At 44.4% G+C, this 18,291-nt stretch overlaps 1 protein-coding gene and 1 long non-coding RNA gene across 6 annotated transcripts; both read left to right on the top strand.

The window, feature by feature from the left end:
- Window positions 1-104: 104 nt before the first annotated feature.
- Window positions 105-5,714, top strand: LOC138690336 (uncharacterized). Its single transcript, XR_011329178.1, has 2 exons — window positions 105-1,126; window positions 2,962-5,714. It is a non-coding gene; the product is annotated as an uncharacterized lncRNA (long non-coding RNA).
- NHLRC1 (NHL repeat containing E3 ubiquitin protein ligase 1) lies at window positions 1,303-16,106 on the top strand. 5 transcript variants are annotated; one of them, XM_069809191.1, is made up of 3 exons: window positions 1,303-3,078; window positions 8,702-8,729; window positions 10,407-14,858. In XM_069809191.1, the coding sequence occupies exon 1, from the start codon at window positions 1,342-1,344 to the stop codon at window positions 2,503-2,505; it is 1,164 nt and encodes a 387-aa protein (XP_069665292.1). In that variant the 5' UTR covers window positions 1,303-1,341; the 3' UTR covers window positions 2,506-3,078; window positions 8,702-8,729; window positions 10,407-14,858. The 5 variants fall into 5 exon arrangements, with proteins under 5 accessions (XP_069665292.1, XP_069665294.1, XP_009915293.2 ...); XM_069809193.1 differs by lacking the exon at window positions 10,407-14,858 and adding an exon at window positions 10,199-10,400; XM_009916991.2 differs by lacking the exons at window positions 8,702-8,729; window positions 10,407-14,858 and adding an exon at window positions 14,865-16,106.
- The last annotated feature ends 2,185 nt before the right edge of the window (window positions 16,107-18,291 follow it).

Genomic DNA, 18,291 nt, shown 5'->3' with positions numbered 1-18,291 from the left:
TGCCTGCGCTATCTTCAGATGCGCATACCTTTTCTTAAACTCCACGCACAAGCAAGCATTTTTAAAGCGTGTCTTTTTCTTCCATATCAATTCAAATCATCAGAGCTGGGAAGAAGAAACGTTCCTGTTTCTTTTTGGCCGTTGCCATTAGATGCTGTCTGCCTGGTGCTGCGCAGGTCAGCCTTGTCGGCTGGCAGCCCTGGGAGCAATGGCAGCTGCTGTTCAAATACTGTTTCCTGCGACACTGGCCTTGCGCCAGACCAGGCAGCTGGGCGAGAGAGGTGGGAAGCTGGCACAAGTTGCTTCTCTCCGTCCTCCTTAGTCATGATTACAAGTCAAGTGACGAGCTGGCGGTGAGCGGGCAAGAAGAACGCTTGGCAGCGGCCGCCAAGGGAGAACTACCGTCGAGCAGGAAAGAGAAGAGGGAAGCGAACCGGATGACAATAAAGAAGAGAGTATGGGGAGAAAAGGTCCCTGCGGTTGCTTGCGAGTGTGTTGCTCCCTCCCTCAAGAGTGCAGCTACCAGCAGGCAAACGGGCGCAGGGCTTGCAGGGGGAGAGGGTTCGAAGAAAGCCTGCGGAGCTGCTGCGTGTTCATCCCAACACAAACCTTCCTTTGCGGGTCTTCTGCCATTCCCTTACAGACACTGCTGCAGTTTTTAACAGTTACAAGATCTGGGGCTCTCAAAACCCTTTCTTGCCCTGGCCTCCTCCACCTGGCAGCTTATTTTAAAAAACGCTGGAAAGGTACGATCGCAATGTAGTGTATTACAATTCACTGAGACCTGAAGGCGAGTAAAAGCCATGGGGCTTTTTAGACTGTTGCAGTCCTAGAAGCGGCAAGAGGGTCTGGTGATTTTAGCCCACCAAGCCGCAGCCCGTTGCAACTCTCGATGCTGCTTGTAGCTACCGGCGCGGGTTGACAGAAGAACGGCTGTAGCCCGTGGGCCGGCGCAAGCTGGGAGCAGCTCTTTTCCTATATTTTAACTTCTGGGCGGTACTGCATCTACCAGGCGAAAGCACCTCCTTCCTCTCCGTCCGGAAATTTTTTTCAGGTACGTGACAACCCGGCGAGGGCGATGCCGGAGGAGCCATTTTAGGCCGCGCGGTGTCTCCGAGAATACCCGGTGAGTACACCCGGCAGAACGGGCCCCTGGCTGGGCGATGGTAGCTCGGTGGCTGGACGTTTCGGAAGGGTCTGGTGGGTGTTGTGACCGGGAGGGCGAACCGGGGGCGGAGCGGTGCTGCCGGGCGGGCGGGGGCTGGCGAACGCCAGCCCCCGCCCGCCCGGCAGCACCGCTCCGCCCCCGGTTCGCCTCAGCCCGCCTCAGCGCGACGGGGAATGGCGGCGGAGAACGAGGCGGAGCTGAGCCTTTTAGAGTGCCGGGTGTGCTTCGAACGGTACGGGCCCGGAGGGCAGCGGCGGCCTCGGAACCTGCCCTGCGGTCACGTCCTCTGCCAGGCTTGCGTTGGGGCCCTGAGCGGTTCGGGGAGCCGGGGGCTGGAGTGTCCTTTCTGCCGGCGGGCCTGCCGCGCCGCCGAGACCAGCGACTGCCTGCCGCTGCTGCAGCTGCTGGAGGTGCTGGGCCCAGCCGCCGGCGGTGGCGGCGTCCCCTCGGCCTTGGGGAGGAGCGGAGGGGCCGAAGGGCCGCTCGCCGCGGGCCTGGGGCTCCGGCTGTCCCTGGGGGGCTGGGGGTCGTTGGTGAACCCCACCGGGGTGGCGGCCTGCCGGAGGTCGGGGCGTCTGGCGGTGGCACACGACGGCAAGAAGAGGATCCACGTCTTCGGGCCGAGCGGGGGATGCCTGTGGCGGTTCGGGGAACGGGGGGACGCCGGCAACGACATCAAGTACCCGCTTGACGTGACGGTCACGTCGGACGGGCACGTGGTGGTCACCGACGGCGGGGACCGCTCCGTGAAGGCCTTTGATTTTGAGGGAAGGGGGGTCCTGGCTGTCCGGGAAGGCTTCCGTTTGCCCTGGGGCTTGGATGCCACCCCCGAGGGCGAAGTAATCCTGACGGACTCGGAGGCGGGTGCTCTCTACCGCTTGACGGCCGACTTCAAGATGGGGAGATTAAAGAAGTGTGGGATGATCCGGTCTCAGCTCGTCAGCCCAAGAGGGGTTGCTGTCTGCCAGACCTCGGGTGCTATCGCGGTCATAGAGCACCTGAAAGCTCAGGGGCCGAACAGCGGCAGCACCCGAGTGAAGATATTCAGTGCAGAGATGGATCTCGTTGGTCAGGTGGATAGCTTCGGTCTGAACCTCGTTTTCCCCTCCAGAATATATGCTACGGCTGTGGCCTTTGACAAAGAGGGTCGCGTTATAGTAACGGATGTCTGTAGCCAGGCCGTGATATGCTTAGGCAATCCCAAGGAGTTTCCCATCTTTAACCCTCTAATTAGCCACGGGCTTTCTTATCCTGTAGGACTGACTTGCACGGCAAACGATTCCCTTGTCGTTTTAGACAGCGGCGATCATTCAGTAAAAATATATAGCTCCACCTGAATGGGTTTAGATGCTTACTGCTGTAGGTTCAAGCTGCTTTTGGCCATAAAGCATGCAAAGTTCTGCTGTTAGTAGGCGTGTAGGGAGGAAGCATTGTTTGGGCTGTACGTTAAGCGAAATTGCCCTCTTTGAGCAATGCGCTGTGCTTCATGGAAAGCTTACATCGAATTTTTTGCCTATCCGCAGAGGAAGACCTGGCCGTTGCAGGCCATAGTCAACAATGAATCAAACAAACAAATAATTTGGCATTTTAGAACTGTTCCGTACCTTGACAGCCAAACGTTTTTGGTGCTTTTTGACAAGTAATAACGAGGACGCTTGGAATTGAGTAATCAAAGACTGGCACCTGGGAGAGAAAGTGATGCATCGTTTGTTTACGTTTCCCAGAGCGTAGTTTTCATTATTCTTTGTTAAGCACAGATTCACTCATGAGAGTGACAGAGTTTCTGTTTCCAGGATTTTGGCACGAGAAGGGAGACTGGCTTGATGAAATGATAGGAGAAATGGAAGCTTCATTTCAAGGTCACCTGAATCCAGCTAAGATCATTGCGATGGAGGAGCTACCACTGATGAGTGAGTTATGTTAAGTGAATTGATGCTCAAAGCCTATTCTTTCCATACCGGGGAAACGCACTTCTGGGAGCACTCTTCTCTGTACTAGTTTATTCCCACCTTTATTAGGGCTGTACTAGAGCACCTGGTCTTCCTGTATAATGTACAAGTCTGTGTGTTTACCTAGAGATAATTTGGGGTGTGGTTACCGGCATGGGCAGCTTTCCCTAAAAGTTCCTTGAAGTATTTGTGTTCAGACCACAAATACTTCTGCATATATAAAATTGAGTTGGCTGTGCTGCTAACACAGCTATGACTGGGAGGTTTCCAATACTGCCTGCCTCTGTCTTGTCATTAATACGGTACTTTTGCACCCCAAACTCCCAAGATTCAACTGAAAATTAAAATATTGGTGAGAAATAATAGAGAAAGGGGGCTATAAGCCTCATTTGTTTTTCCTAGCTTCCAAATGGGGTTTTGTTGATTGTGAATACACAGCAGGTATAGATCAGTTTATATTTTCTTGAAGACAGTTTCACTGGGGACATGAGTTCTGTTGCCTTATTGCACAGCGGAAATTAAGGTATATCTGAATTATTTTGAGAAGGATTTCACACCCCCACTAGAAGTTAGTGCTGCATTTTTAGACATTTACCTGCTGCTAAAATGATTACTTAGGTAGTTCAGCATTAAAAGGAAGTTAGATATAAATGTAAATGCTATCAAAGTTAGAGACAAGTGGGTTAAAATAGCATAAAACTTTTGGGGTCATTTCTTTTATTTAGTCACTGAAATCATTAATATTACCTAATGTAATTTGAAATTCACAGGCGATCTTTCTATTGGTAAATTTTTAATCTGGCTTTTGGTTTGACTCTAGGGCATTTAATAACTGCATGTATTGCTGCACCAGTGATTTACCAAATACTTACTTTAAGCTGGAGCAGTTTAGCCCTCTTAATTCAGACAATGTATTAATCTGCCTTATGTTAACATTTATATAAACAAAATGAATCTATTAAATGCAGCCATTTGTAAAGGTTAATTGAACAGTGACCTGCCAATAAAGTGTGATTTGCTTACTCCTATATGAAATAATGTAGTGAAAACTCCTTCTATCTTGTCATCATGGGTTTTTCTGTTACAATCCCAATTTGTCTGTCACGGTTGCCCTGTAGATGGTTTCTTGTTTTATTTGGAGATACCCTGCTAAAGTTGTTGTAGGGTCATTTGTTGGTATTGAAAAATATGTGGACCTGCACATTTGGTCTTTTCCAGCCTTCTCTACTGCCAGGCCACACAGTAAGTGCCTTTGGTGGTATCAGAAGTACTCCTTCGCTATTCTGCTGTAGGAGGTGTATGGCCCTGAGCAGGGGCCCTCTTGAGGGCTCAGGAAGGGAATTTACTCAGAGAAGCAGCCCCCTGGATTATATATTCCTTTCTGGGTGCCAAGGAGACATCTGTCTTTGGAGGGATATAAAAACCGTTAGATGACACTTCTCTGGGGAGCTGCTGTGTTTCAAAATGCATGCAGTACCATCAGTGCTGTATTCATACATAATTAATAGTTTATCACAATAGTACTTCCTCTGAACCGTGGGCTGCAAGCTTTTATCTCCTCAAACCTTCGTGTGTACCAGGAGCTTGGTTTTACTACTGAACTCATGGACAGGCAAATTTCCTAGTGCCTACTGCCATGTATGCAACTTCCCAGCAGCTGAAACGCTGATTTTTAAGTATTTGACTCATGCTGTTTTAAAATCTACAAAAACTCCCATTGTTGCCCACTCTGCTCCTATCTCCTTTGGTATATGACTAGAAATCACCTGATGTTCGGGTTTGTAAGCAAAATAAACTTTGTGCCTTTATTCTGCGTGGCTTGCTGTATGCCACCTCCTGCAGTCTCTGCTTTACCTAGCTACTGAAAGCAAATGTAGCCTTTTTCTGTGAACAATGCATCTGTTTTCCTTTTACTATAAAGCTTGGCGCTTAGTGTTGTACAACACTGCATCAAAGAAACCATTACATTCTGTCTTAATTCATTTGATACAGGTGCCTAAATTGAGAAGCCATAAAGAACTGTATAAAACCACATGTTAAAAATTCTGAGTTCTTTATCATGGAAGGGAAAATGCAGCAGTAAACCTGACGTCTTTCTTTTGTCATGCAAGAGAATTTAAGAGAGAACGGGAGACAGAGATCCACCGCTATGCTGACAACAAACTAAAAAGCCATTGACATTTTTACTTACTCTTGCCTCTTCCTTTATGCATATAGGCACATTTCCCCTATAGCTACTGTAGATATCCGTTGCCTTCAGGATGATACCTTTATGCCATCTGCTTTTCAAAGGCCCAGGGGATGCGTACTGCTCCTGTCCGTCTGTGAATCTGTTACAATTTAGTCACAGCTCTCAACAGAACAGAAACTTGTGTTCTGAGAGAGGGATGGCAAAGGGCGAGGGGCCCATACTTGAACAGATATCATTAGGTAGGTGATGCTTTTGGGATCTGACTGGATGTGCTCAAAATGGCAATAGCTAGAGGTGTGCTTACCTTTGGAAAAGAGCAGTGGCCATTTCATCTAGAAAGTGACGTGGGACTGTGTCTAGTCGCTTCAGCGATGATTACTGTTACATTTATTTAAAAAAAAAAGAATCTGAACTAAACTTTGCCTAACCCTCTGCACCTCATGCTTTAACAATTTGGGTTAAAACCAAACAAATATAATGGACAGTAGTCCCCTAATATCACCTCTTCAGCCCCTACTATAGATTGGTATGTCTATTGCACACACATACACTGCCATTCCTATTTGGTTTATTTTTAAGCACTGATGTCAGGTTGCTATCGTTGCATATAAACATACCAGGATATGTTTACAGTGTTTAGGAATAAAGGAGGCAGGGGAGTTTCAGAAATATGTATTGAAATTGTGTTCTGTAACATATATATTTTTTGGTTTGCCTGTGAACAAAATAATTTTAGATAAAGAATGTAATCAATTTTCCAGATTGATGAATAAAAAGAAGAAATACAGAAAAAAAAAAAGGTAAAATTTACTTCATTTTGGCCATTGTCCGTCTGACCATCTGTCCATTCCCTCCAGCCACATTGCTGTGCACATCAGTTTGAGGTTTATATTTTCACAAAGCATACATGTACCACCACCATAGCATTTTTTTAACATGGACTGATTTCAGGTGAAGAGGGGACCTCCTGTAGTGTCCAGCCCCCAAACCACTAAGTGTTTTATAGAGCAGGGTCCATCAAAATGATGGCCTTAAATACAGGAGACCTTTCCTTTCTGGGAGGATTGACAGAGGTAAAAAAGCAGCTTTCTCCCCTGGGACCATGGTGCTGTTGCACCCTGCACAGGACAAATTTGCTTTCATTTCTTTCTCTTCAACATTTGGGGTTTTTTTCTGACTCTTCTCAGAAGCCCATCCTTATAGTTTACAAGTCACCTGTGAGTCACAACTTGCCTCCATAGGAGTATAACATAACTAAAGCAAAAATATACAGAATTTGCAAATGAGTTCTAAACCTCACACTTTGTTCAGACATCTCAGGAGAAGTGACAGATCATTCAGAGAGCAGCAGGTGCTTGAGGCCTAGCCCCTGCGTAGACACTTTAAATAGAATTTTGTCCCCTTGTTACCTTCAGTTCCCCTATGAGTACACCAGAAGCCTCTATATAGAATCCACTGTCCTGCTCTAGAAAAGTCTGGTGGGAAATGGCTCGTAAGACATTGCCTTTTGTAACCTTCTTGTCAGGTCTATCATGCAGTTTCTTCATCAGCCCTGTCCAGCCTCAGCCCCAACAATTGCTGTTTGAGTTGCCAGCTCATCTGATGCAGCAGGCCCTCGTGGTTTGGCTGCCTCTGTCCAAAAGTGCTTCCATCTGAACGGAGGATCTTCCAGGTGGAATGTATAGCCCCCAGAAATAGGGGGGCTTTCTCCTGACCTTGCCTACTTGTTTTAATTTCACATGAAGGCTGCAGAGCCAGCACAAAGGCACAAATGTGGCTCTGGAAACAAAGCAGAGATTACCATCTGAAATAGGTATGTACAGAGTTTGAAATCACTGAAAGAATTCAAAGTTCATCATGTCACATAGGCAGTCACTGACTGTAGAGAGGAACAGGCCAGGCAGACCTGAAATAAGGTACCGGTCTGCCTCTCCATGCAATGCCCAACCATCGCCAGGCAGAAGGTTGGCTCAGCCCCACTGGAGACGAGCTGAGAGCATGTACTGCCTGCTTGAGTCCTCTTCAGCAAATTCTTTATGCTACTGAATGCGATGGGGAATTATTATCATTACCTGCATATAAAAATTCTAAATGTACAAAACCTGTATCTTTAAACTTGAAATACATTAAACCAAAGACCCACTCAGCATTTTGCCCTTCACCATATACTGCTGCGGGTCATATATCAGTCCAGGGGGAAGGAATACTTAACCGGTTCTGTGTTTCTCTGTTGAAGTGGGCATTGACCATGCCTCCATTCCACACTGCATTTTCAACTTCATTATCTCAACTAAATCTGCTAATAATAACGGGTTTATATTTGATACTGTTACATAAACATAGAGGCTTTCTCTAGAGTGCTTCCATAGTATAACCTGTCTGATTCTCCTGGACAGCTTCAAAGCTATCTAATACCGGAGAGGATCTCAGTGAGCAGGTAATACATTGCACTTACGCCTTTTTCTCACCACTGCTTTCCAAAAGATTTACAGATATTTTTGAACTTGGCGCTCCAACCTCTCTTTGAGGCAAACACAATATAAATGTCCTGGCCCTGCAGCTGCAGACAGGAGAGCTGGGAATCAAGGGAAGCCTTTGGCAGACTGGAGACTAGATCTCGGACTTCCCGCTACAAGGTTGGTGCCTTAATAAAGCAGGGAGAGTCTGTGTTTAATTATCCTCTTGTCTGGGAGTTGCCTTCCTGATTTTGGAAGAAGTTTTGACATTTTACTGATGATCTTCTTGTTACTAATTCCTTTGGTGTTTCCTACAAATACTGGAAATTAATACTTTTCTAAACCACAATGTATTCCTAGATAATTGCTTCCAGCGTGCTCCACAAAGGTGTGTGGTTTCAGAGTTTTGAAATGCTCTGTAAGGAGGTGTACTGCTGCAAAGCCCCACTGCAGTGATCAAGTTATTTCATGTTGAGGATAGAAAGGAGGAGAAGAGATTGACTCTGAAAAGTAGAAAAAAATAATGGAAGGTGTCTGTGGCTTAAGCAGAGGGCGAACTCCACCAAGGCAGAGCACAGAGCACACCCATCATTGCAGTAAAGGGAGTGCATTCTTAAGAGGTGAAGCATTTCAGCCTGGGAAATGGGCAAGACGATAAGAGCTGTTGCCTCTTGATTCGTATTGACCTCTGGCAGGGGAATAATCTACATTTGAACAGATTTCCCAGCCACAGTTAGGCACTTTTCAGACAGTAATCCTTAGGAGAGCTATCTCTTACTTTCAGCTCTGTATTTGTAGCAAAAATCAGTGGGAAATGAAGATTTGGAGCAAACTAAGCATTTTAGGGAAGCATGCTCCCTATAACTGAATAAATACATATATAGCATTTTTCTAAAGATCCCTCTTAATGTAGGCAATTTTTGTTCTTTGTTCACAGGTGAGCACTATATGGGCAGTGAGTTGAGGTGAGAACAAATTCTGCTTTCATGGAATATATTGTTTTTTAAATCAGGAAAATATTGCTAGTCAGAAGATTCTGTAAACCATTTTAAATACTCTAGTTATATGCTTCGTAATGAATAAAGGGGAGGCAATTTTAAGCAGGATATAGGATTAGAGAGATAAAATTATAGCTGGGAAAATGAAATCATTTATTTGGAGAAAACTGTGAAGATGCAAAAAAAAAAAAACCAAAAGAAAGGAAAAAAGATGGCCTTTACCAAAGCTTGCTTTTAAAACTTCTAATACAAAGAAGATGATCTTGAAAGAACCATCATACTTACATAATCACAGGAAGTAACTTATTTACTGTTTTTTGTTCCAAATATAAATAGATAAAAGATAAAACCCATATGAAAGTATTAATGCTCACCTAGCATGATTTCCTGAATAATATGGACTATGGAATTTAACCAGTATTAACCAGTACTTGGTAACTACTGACCTGTACTGAAAATAAGAAACAAAGAACAATTGTGTCTTTTACTATCACAGACTAAGGAGCTAACGTGAAAAGAAATATAATGTCATTAAAGATATGCCTTGTAAGAAATCTATCAAAAAAAGTCAGACAGATTAAGTATTAAAAATTTATAATCGTCTTCATATGAAAAGGATGTCCCTGGCTCCCTTACTTGTCATTGTCCTCAATTAAGTAGGAAATAGGGCTCTTCAGTGAGTTCTGCACCAACTTCCACTCAACTTACAGCATGACATTATGGAGCCAGAAGTATTTCAAATATGTATATTAGTCTTTTTCTATTCTTATTATTCCTTAAAGTGACTTGTTTGAGTTGAGGCTTGCTCTGTCATAAATAGTTTATCTGTGCAGTCATGAGTACTGCAAATGGAATTGTCCACATAAATAAATGCTGCAGGACTGGGCTTGAAGTCAGGTAGGTTCAGGCTAGTGCAGAGGTTTGCCCTGGAGAAGTCTTTGCAGCAGACTTTATTATGACAGTTTCTGGGAATGCTGCTTTGTTTTTTTTATGTGCTGAAAGCCCTACCTATGTTTAGAATATATTGTAACTAATTATGACTTTCTTTCAATGTCAGAAATCTTTTGTGAAAAACATTTATTATTTTCTTTTCTTACTTATTTCTTCGTAACATACCAAACCCTTGCCTGGTTCCTAACAGTCCATCAGACTAAGTGGATCGGTACCACACCTCCCTTTTGGGACGTGCAGTTTGCTCAGTAAGCAGCAATCTGGGGCAAGACTCACTCTGGACTGGCATCAGTGGAGACCTTATACCAGAACAGATCTTGCAGATCCTGAAGAGGAGGTTATTGGTCTTAGCCAGCAGTTTAGGGAAGTTATGACGTTTTCATTGTGGTAGAGACTCACTGTAGGTTCTAGGTCCCAAGAAGACTATGCAAAAGGATTTCTAAGCTTGCAGGGTAGTTAGTTAGCCACTTTTTGTTTCATTTCAGATGGAGGAATGCTGGCTTTCAAAGACCAGGTGGAAAGTGCATCGATTTTTACGTAGTATGGCAAAGTGAAATTGAAGTTGCCCCAGGCCCAGGATTAGAGCTGGGGGCCTATTTATCATTTATTTTGTGATGTTCATAAAGCTGTTCAGTATTCGGATGGTGTTATCATTAAAATGCAGCTGATATTATTATTCTCATATTTCCACAGTGTCAGTGTTACTGAGATAAAAACCAAAACTGCCCACTTAGAAAAAGTGTACCTTGAAGGCAGAAGAAATCTTCTCTTTCTTGTATCTCTTTCACTGGAGAAATAAAAGCCATGCAACTGAATTATTTTCAAACATCTGTATCGAGCAGTGGACTTTCACCCTCTCACTTGTGTTGAACTTGAATCTCAAGTCTTTTTTCTTGACGATAAGCCTACATTTTTGATTTCTGAGATTCAACCATGTTATTCCAATTTGTGCCTTTTGCACAGCCCTCACCCATTCATCCCAGTTGGTGGGTTAGTCCCTTGAAGTGTCTTCCAGAGCTATATTTCTCAGTAGCCATTGTTTAGTCACACTGTGTGGTGTGTATGTGTGTTCACTCCGCTTTTGTTTCAGAAGAAGGATTAATTCCCCCAGAGGTTCTGTCCATGTTTTGGTGTTGCCATGTTTCTTTTCTAAAGCAGCCTTTCATCTTTACTGTCAGATTAAAGGGAGGAAGCCTCAGATCATAATATGAATGGTGGGAAAGGACTTAAGTCATGCAGGGAATGCGCTGGGAGACAGGCGTGCAAGCTTTATTACAGGAGAGAAAAGGGTGAAGGACTGTACAATTTGAACTGTGTGTGGACTAACAGTTCTAGGAACCCTTCTACTCCAGCTCCCCCTGTGCAGCTCTGTTTGTAATAGTGACTGTGGGAAAAAATTAAATCAGAAGTCACTAACTTGCAAGTCACTGGCTTTTTTTGTGGTTCTCTGCAATAGCAGCAGACTGGTCCCAGTGATCCAAAGGTCCTCCTGTATTGGATTTTGTGGATGACTCCTATAACTGGTCTGAGTTTCCCTGTCAAATGCTGGTGTAGACAAACTACAAGAAGCTTGGAAGCATGTACCGGTCATCTGTTCCTCTAATTTTTTCACTTGTAAAGAGCAAGCCTTTTTGCCATGAATCAAGGAGGGTGAAACTTGAAGTGACATGACAACAAAGGATGTCCAGTGGTTGCACTATTTTACAGTCTTCAATCTGAAAATGAGAGTATGATTTGTTGCTGATAATTTTGTTGTTGATTATGACATGATTATATTTGGTATGTCTTCTTCAGGCTGGGAAGAACTGGGAGGGGGAATTATTGAGTGTTTTGTTTTCTAAATAAAAGATCACGAGTCTTGTTATGCACCTTAATTAGCACCTTCAGGTTTCTGCCTTATACAGGAACTGATGAAACCTGTTGAACTTAATGCGAATCTTCCTGTTGACTTCAGTAAGCAGCAGACGGATCCAAGATCTGTGCTGAGCTGACTTCCATATGTTTTAACAAACGCAATTCCACCTCCTCTCTCAAGGCTTTGTCTCACTCAGCTTCGTTACATGCTGACTTCCCGGTGTGTACTGTTCTCCTTTCTGACCTATTTCAAGCAAGAGCTTCTTTTCTTCTCCACACTTCAGAAAGATAATGCATGTTTGGCTAGTGCACGTATTTGCAGGCATCACTAAAAAATAATTGCGTAAGGAGAAATTTTGGCTTGGCCAGCATGGTTACTAGCTCAGCTTACTTAGTAAGCAAGCTTGGTGGATGCACTCCTCCCTCCCCACCCTCCTCCTCCTCCCAGGGGCAGAGCCCAAGTTCCAAGTCTCACGCAAGCTAGCCAGTAAAGTTCAGCTTCTCTCTGAAAGCAGCAAGTAAACCAACAAGGGGACTGTGACTGCGTGCAAAAGGGTTAGTAGGAATGCTGCACTTTTGTTCCAAGAGGCTGCTGCCTCTAATCAGGCTGTTTATATTTACAGCTTTCCCATTCATCCCTACTGAGCAAAAAGCACGCCTCTGAAAACAGAGCCTGAGCATTGCTTTGTGTTAGACAGACTACATGTAGTATCTGATTGCTAACTGAAGAGACTTGGAGGCCACAGACTCACTTTTTCTACCTGTGATAAGGCACGCACCTGCCCTTAGCAAATACATAATAATTAGTGATGCTCTGGACAGTGTTTGTGAACTGGCTCCCTGCTCACAAGTGCCCTTAGTCTCGATTTCGGACTCATAGTCACAAGAGAACTGCAGGGATGTGTGCTGGAGTGACGCTTGCATGCCAGACATTCCTTATCATAAAGATGAAGAGGGGCGAGAGGTTTCCGGGTGGGGGGAATAATGGGAGGGTTGTCCTTTCCTTCAGTTTGCTGGGGCCTGCCTACTGATTTAAATTGTAAATAATGTTACAAACCAGCTGCGGCAGTTTGTTGTTTCTTAGGAGAAGCATCTGATTTCTACTAATATATACTAGAAAAGGGGGAAAAAAATTTATAAATCTCTACCAATTTAACATCAATCCCTTTTCATAACTTAATAGTTATATTAACCACAGGTAGGTGATGTCAGTTCCTTTGGGACACTGTGATCTTACTTTTTTAACAGTACAAAACTTGTTTCCTTTTCCTTCGCTTTCCACTACCATAAACTATTATCATCACCCGTGATGTTTAAAGACTGTATGGTGGCATGTGTTTGGTAGGGTTGGCAGGACAGGTTCCCTGCTGTCATGGTATCTAATACAATCAAGCTCACTCTTAAAATTAGCTAGGTTTAGTCCTCTGGCCTTCTGTGTAAAAGGCCATTCATTCCTCTGGGGGTAGAAGTCAACTCATTTCCAGCCTGAGCGTGTTCCAAGACAGAGTCACAGAAGGGCTGAGGTTGGCAGGGACCTCTGGAGGTCATCTGGTCCAACCCCCCTGCTCAAGCAGGGCCACCTAGAGCCAGTTGCCCAGGACCATGTCCATGTGGCTTTTGAGTATCTCTGAGGATGGAGCCTCCACCACCTCCCCAGGCAAGCTGTGCCAGTGCTCGGTCACCCTCACAGTGAAAAAATGTTTCCTGATGTTCAGAGGGAACCTCCTGTTTTCCAGTTTGTGCCCACTGCCTCTCGTTCTGTTACTGGGCACCACTGGAAAGAGGCTGGCTCCGTCCTCTTTGCACCCTCCCTTCAGGTATTTATATACATTGATGAGATCCCCCCTGAGCCTTCTCTTCTCCAGGCTGAACAGCCCCCGCTCTCTCAGCCTTTCTTCATAGGAGAGATGTTCCTGTCCCTTAATCATCTTTGTCGCCCTGCACTGGTCTCACTCCAGTAAGCCCAAGTCTTTCTTCTACTGGGGAGCCCAGAACTGGACACAGTACTGCAGATGGGGCCTCACCAGTGCTGAGTAGAGGGGAAGGGCCATGTCCCTCGGCTTGCTGGCAGCTCTCCTCCTACACAGCCCAGAATAAAAGGGCTGCATGAAAGACAGTTTACACCCATTTGTTCTTGTGCTAGTGTTTTCCTTAAACTTGAGCAGCACCATGCTTTTAATTTGTCCAAAAGGAAGTATAAACAGCCATATCCCCTCTCAGTCTTCATTTTGCTAGACTAAACAAACTGAACTTTTCTAGTCTGCTCTTGTTTGATAATATTCACCACTCCCCAGTCCTCCCAGTAACCCTTTTGTGGGTCTGTTCCAGTTTGAACTCCTCTTCCCTAAATGCTGTACTGAGTTTTCCAGGTGGAGTCTCAGCAATGTTTTTTACCTCCTATTTCACTGTAGGAAATAACTGCAGTGATAACAGCCCCAACTACATGTTTTTGTTACAGTGTCACTTGGTTGCAAATCCAGGCTGAATACACACAGCCCTGCCCTCCCCAGTATAAACAAATTTAGGAAGAAGGTATTTGAGTCGGGGGGGTCTAGTTATTTCCTGAGGTGCAAAAGGGATGTCATACAGGTAATTAACATCAATAGCAACAAAAATGTAAATAAACCCATCAGTGTATCATTTCTTTCCCTGACAGTTACAGAATGTGAGCTACACAGCCCACAGCTAGCTGTCGGAGGAGGACAGAACTATTGCCTGTATCTGAGGTTAGGATTGCAGGGATGTTAAATTGCCTGCCAGAAACCAAATCCCTCCCGAGATGACAGAAGGGTTCACTTTGGATTCAGTAAAAACTTCAGTCAGACTTCCAGAGTGTAGGGAAATGTATCTGAGCAATATAAAGAATTATTCTTGCTACTTTCTTCCCCTTTTTTGCTTCCCACCAGTTTCTTGGCTATAGCTGCATTAGTCTGCTTCTAAGCTCATTTATTTCTATTAATATGACTTTTCATCTGTAGGTAGCAATGACCATTAAAGTTCCCATGGTAACTTGAAACTATTTCTTCCTGCGAAGTGAGAGGAGATGGGGAACAGAGCTCCCTGCCCCCTGTTCTTCAGTGAGCGGAGCAAAGGGATTATCCTCTGCAGAATGGTCATGGAATTAAACGTAGCTAAAATTGAGCAGCTCCTCTCACAGACGGGTTAGTCTCATCCACTGTGCTGAACATTGGGCTGAAGTTTCTAAAAGACTATTGCAATATTGTATCAGAGGCAGGGAGAAAACCTGGGATCTGATCAGTGAAATTGCATTTGATTTCCCCTCCCACACACACCAAGGAACGTTTCACCTTGATGGAGACGTGGCTGCGCCTGCCTCGGGGACATTGGCTGTAATCGTTCACCTCTGATCCCAGAGTGTGATCTACTCTCGGGCACCCAGGCTGGGTGTGGAGGCAGAAGCAGGGTCCTAGCAGAGCTTAGGACCCCATCCAGGTAAAGCCAAACAGGTCATTCAGAACATATGCCAATTAGCCTGTAAGAACAGATTTAGTCTATTCACCACTGAAAGAGCCCGTGAGCCAACTCTGTTCAGAGCTGAGGTAGGTTTAAACTGCAGCGCCTGTTAAAAGCAATGTACTATGCAGGAATCTAAATACATAGCTGTCAGCCACCTCATGTAGCTTTGAGCAGCATCTCTCAGGCAGGATAATGTTTAGGTGCATATATTCTGCATTTATTCCCAACACTGGCAATTAAAACTACTTCTTTACTTTCTGAGTGTCAGAAAAGCATTTGTCACCACAGCCCCTTTCTGGGCCCATAGTGTTGCCATAAATACGCTGGACATAGAGGACAATTTTCATGCCTCCAGCACAGCTTTAGAGACAGTCAAAACAGATCTCTGATAAGACAGAGGTGGCAAACATCCAGCCTGACTAACGTCCAGCTTGAATTTGGAGCAAAAAGGAAATGGAAAAGCAGCCTGAAAACTGCCCTCAGCTAGGTCACTGGGTAAAATCCTGCTCTCATGTACTCCGTTGTACATGTCTATCTCAACGTACCTGTCTGGTGGGGTTACTCGCCAAGCCTAGCGATGTGTGTAAGACAGAAATTTGGTTCCCAATGTACAGTTATGGGCAGGCACTTGCTTCCCTAGGTGCTCTCTCAATGCATTTTATTCAATCAAAAATACAAGTTTATGTGCATAATAGGACACTCATTTGTGGCCTCTCACAAATATAAAGTCATATTTTATCCCACCCCTCCAATATGAAATATTTTTCCCTTCTAGAATGTCCAGGCCTCCTTCCTATATGCTAAATGCTATTTAAAAAAAATCCACAAATTATTATCCATTCTTCTTTTTCACCATCATCAGTGGAAAATTTATCAATTTTGTTAGAGCTATGATTTCTTCCTATGATTTTTCCTAATGTACGTGTAATATGTTAGATTATTAGCCTTAAAAATATCTGTTGGTTTCATTATACAGTATTTGTTCCTTTTACCTCTTTCTCTCAGACTGGATGATGCTGTAATTTGTTTGGCTTGAAAATAAAGTTTTGTTTTCTCTGTTAATTCTCATTTAAAAGAATGCTCATTAAAAATTTGGAAACCCAAAGAAAACTTTAATTTTGGTCAATCTTATAAAATACATGCCTTGGATTACATTTAGTAGTAAAAAACCTTCATTGTAAGCATCTTTTGGACTTCAGGTGCTATAAAATTAAACACTTTGTCTATCTTTTGACACTTTCAACACCAAAATAAAAACACTGCTTTGCTTCCTATGCTCTCACTGCTGCCAGCTCCTCCTCTTCTCCAGCTCCTGTGACACGAGATGAAGTTAGACGTGCCAGTGACAGCGTGCACCAGTCAGGCACAGCAAGATATGCGCTGGGGATGCTGCTGACAAGATGGATATTCTTGGCAGACACCGTGACATTTCTCCCTGCCCTTCACCCAAGAAAGGAGGTCAGTGGAACACTCTGCCCTACCGGCGGGGCTTCAGGCATCAACCCTGGGCGCACAGCGTCGCTCTCCCGTTTACAAGTCATAAAGCAGAGCAATCAATCTTCCTGCTCAGAATATATGGGAAGACATGGGCATGCCTTCATGTCAAATCACATTATGCCTTTGGAAGACAAGGAGCAGTTGGAACTTCCCATCAGACTGAAGTAAAGAGCGATATTTTCTTTACGCTCTTTGCTGAGCTGTGGATCAGTGGACAAATGTATGGAAATGCTGAAAGGGAAGAAACAAAAATGACACAGATGGAAAGCAAGAGACCGACAAAGATTCAATCCTGGCCCTAGTAAAGCTGCAAAATTCCTGTTGACTGCAGTGGTGCAGAACCAGAACAAAATAGGGGGTGGAAGAAAGCAGGGACAGGGAAAGGAAATCAGGGAAGGATGGCTTCAGATGATTTTATCCCCGTGTTCCCAACCTTGTTCCCCTCACCCACCATCAGTCTCCACTTTCTCCAGCACTCATCTTTTCTCGTTGCTGAAGCAGTAAGCTGTCATTTCTCATCTGGTATCTCCCATCCATCCATCAGCATGTCTGGGATAGCTGGCAGCTAATTCTGATGGGTGAACAACCCATCAGTATCCCTTGCCAGTTCCCATGGGGCATGTAAACTGATCAAGCTAACAAATGCAGACATGCTCATCCACAGTTGCTACCGGTAGCAAAGACGAAGATGTAAAGGGTTCCATGTGGTAGCTGTGTTCAGTGAGGAGATACAATGCCAGAAGAGAAACATCTCATCTGCCTGAATTGCACTCACTTCCCACCAGTCCTTCACACATTGCTCTTTGGGCTACCTAACGATCTCATGGGGCCACTATAATGTAACTCTCTTCGTATTCCGCCGTAATGCCAAAGGTTTAGTGGAGACCAGAAATATATTCTGCTACATGCATACTGCCTAATAGATGGTGCCAGGTCATGGTACAGATGTTGCCAAAAGCCCTTCCTCAAGAGGACAGAAAAACTTGGTGGAACCAGTATCTCATTCTTGGCAGTTGTTTTTTCAGGGCACACTGATGTGAATGAAAGAGCAAAAATCCTTTTCCCAATTATCTAACACTAGAAAAAAAATCAGGATTTCACAAGAAGAGAACAGCTACAGTCTGTATTAGAACAAACTAGGTCGCATCTCCCTTTTCAAATGCTTTTGCATGGCTGGCTTTCTGTACCTGCAAATGGTGGAATATAATTCACAAGCTTATTCCAGACGTTAGTGAAAACTTCTTCCCAAGACTCTTCCCACAGCCAAAATCAAAGTCAATCTCATAAAAACTCCCTTTAGTTTCTCTTCAGCTATATAACATTGTTTTTATTTAATCTTGCAATGATGTAGTTTTTCCACTGAGAGGTGGAAAATCGAGACGGAAGGGAATATTTTCCCTTCCATCTGTTGGCTGTCTTCTCTTTCCCAATAGTGTCCAAGTTTCACTAAACAACTCCCTTTCTGCACAGCCATTTCAGGCTTCACGCCTTATCTTGAGCCAGCGCTTACTTTGATCTGGGTTCTGACAGTCTACAGCCATAAGTAGGATGTCTCATTTCAACGTTGTTCCTTTTCTTTACTCGTTGAGCCACATGCTTACGATGCATTTCATAATGAACTTCATTCCTTATGCCTACTTCCACAGGCAAGAAATCCACGTGCGCCAGCTTCTGCTGCTGACGTTCTCCAGATGCCCGGCTCTATTTGGTAACGTTTCTCTTTTGCTGCACTAAACGCGTCTCTCATTTC

Source organism: Haliaeetus albicilla, chromosome 21 (assembly GCF_947461875.1).
Source record: "Haliaeetus albicilla chromosome 21, bHalAlb1.1, whole genome shotgun sequence".
Classification (NCBI taxonomy): domain Eukaryota; kingdom Metazoa; phylum Chordata; class Aves; order Accipitriformes; family Accipitridae; genus Haliaeetus; species Haliaeetus albicilla.
Note: the sequence above shows the minus strand (reverse complement) of the source record. Positions and strands in the feature narration are given on the sequence as shown.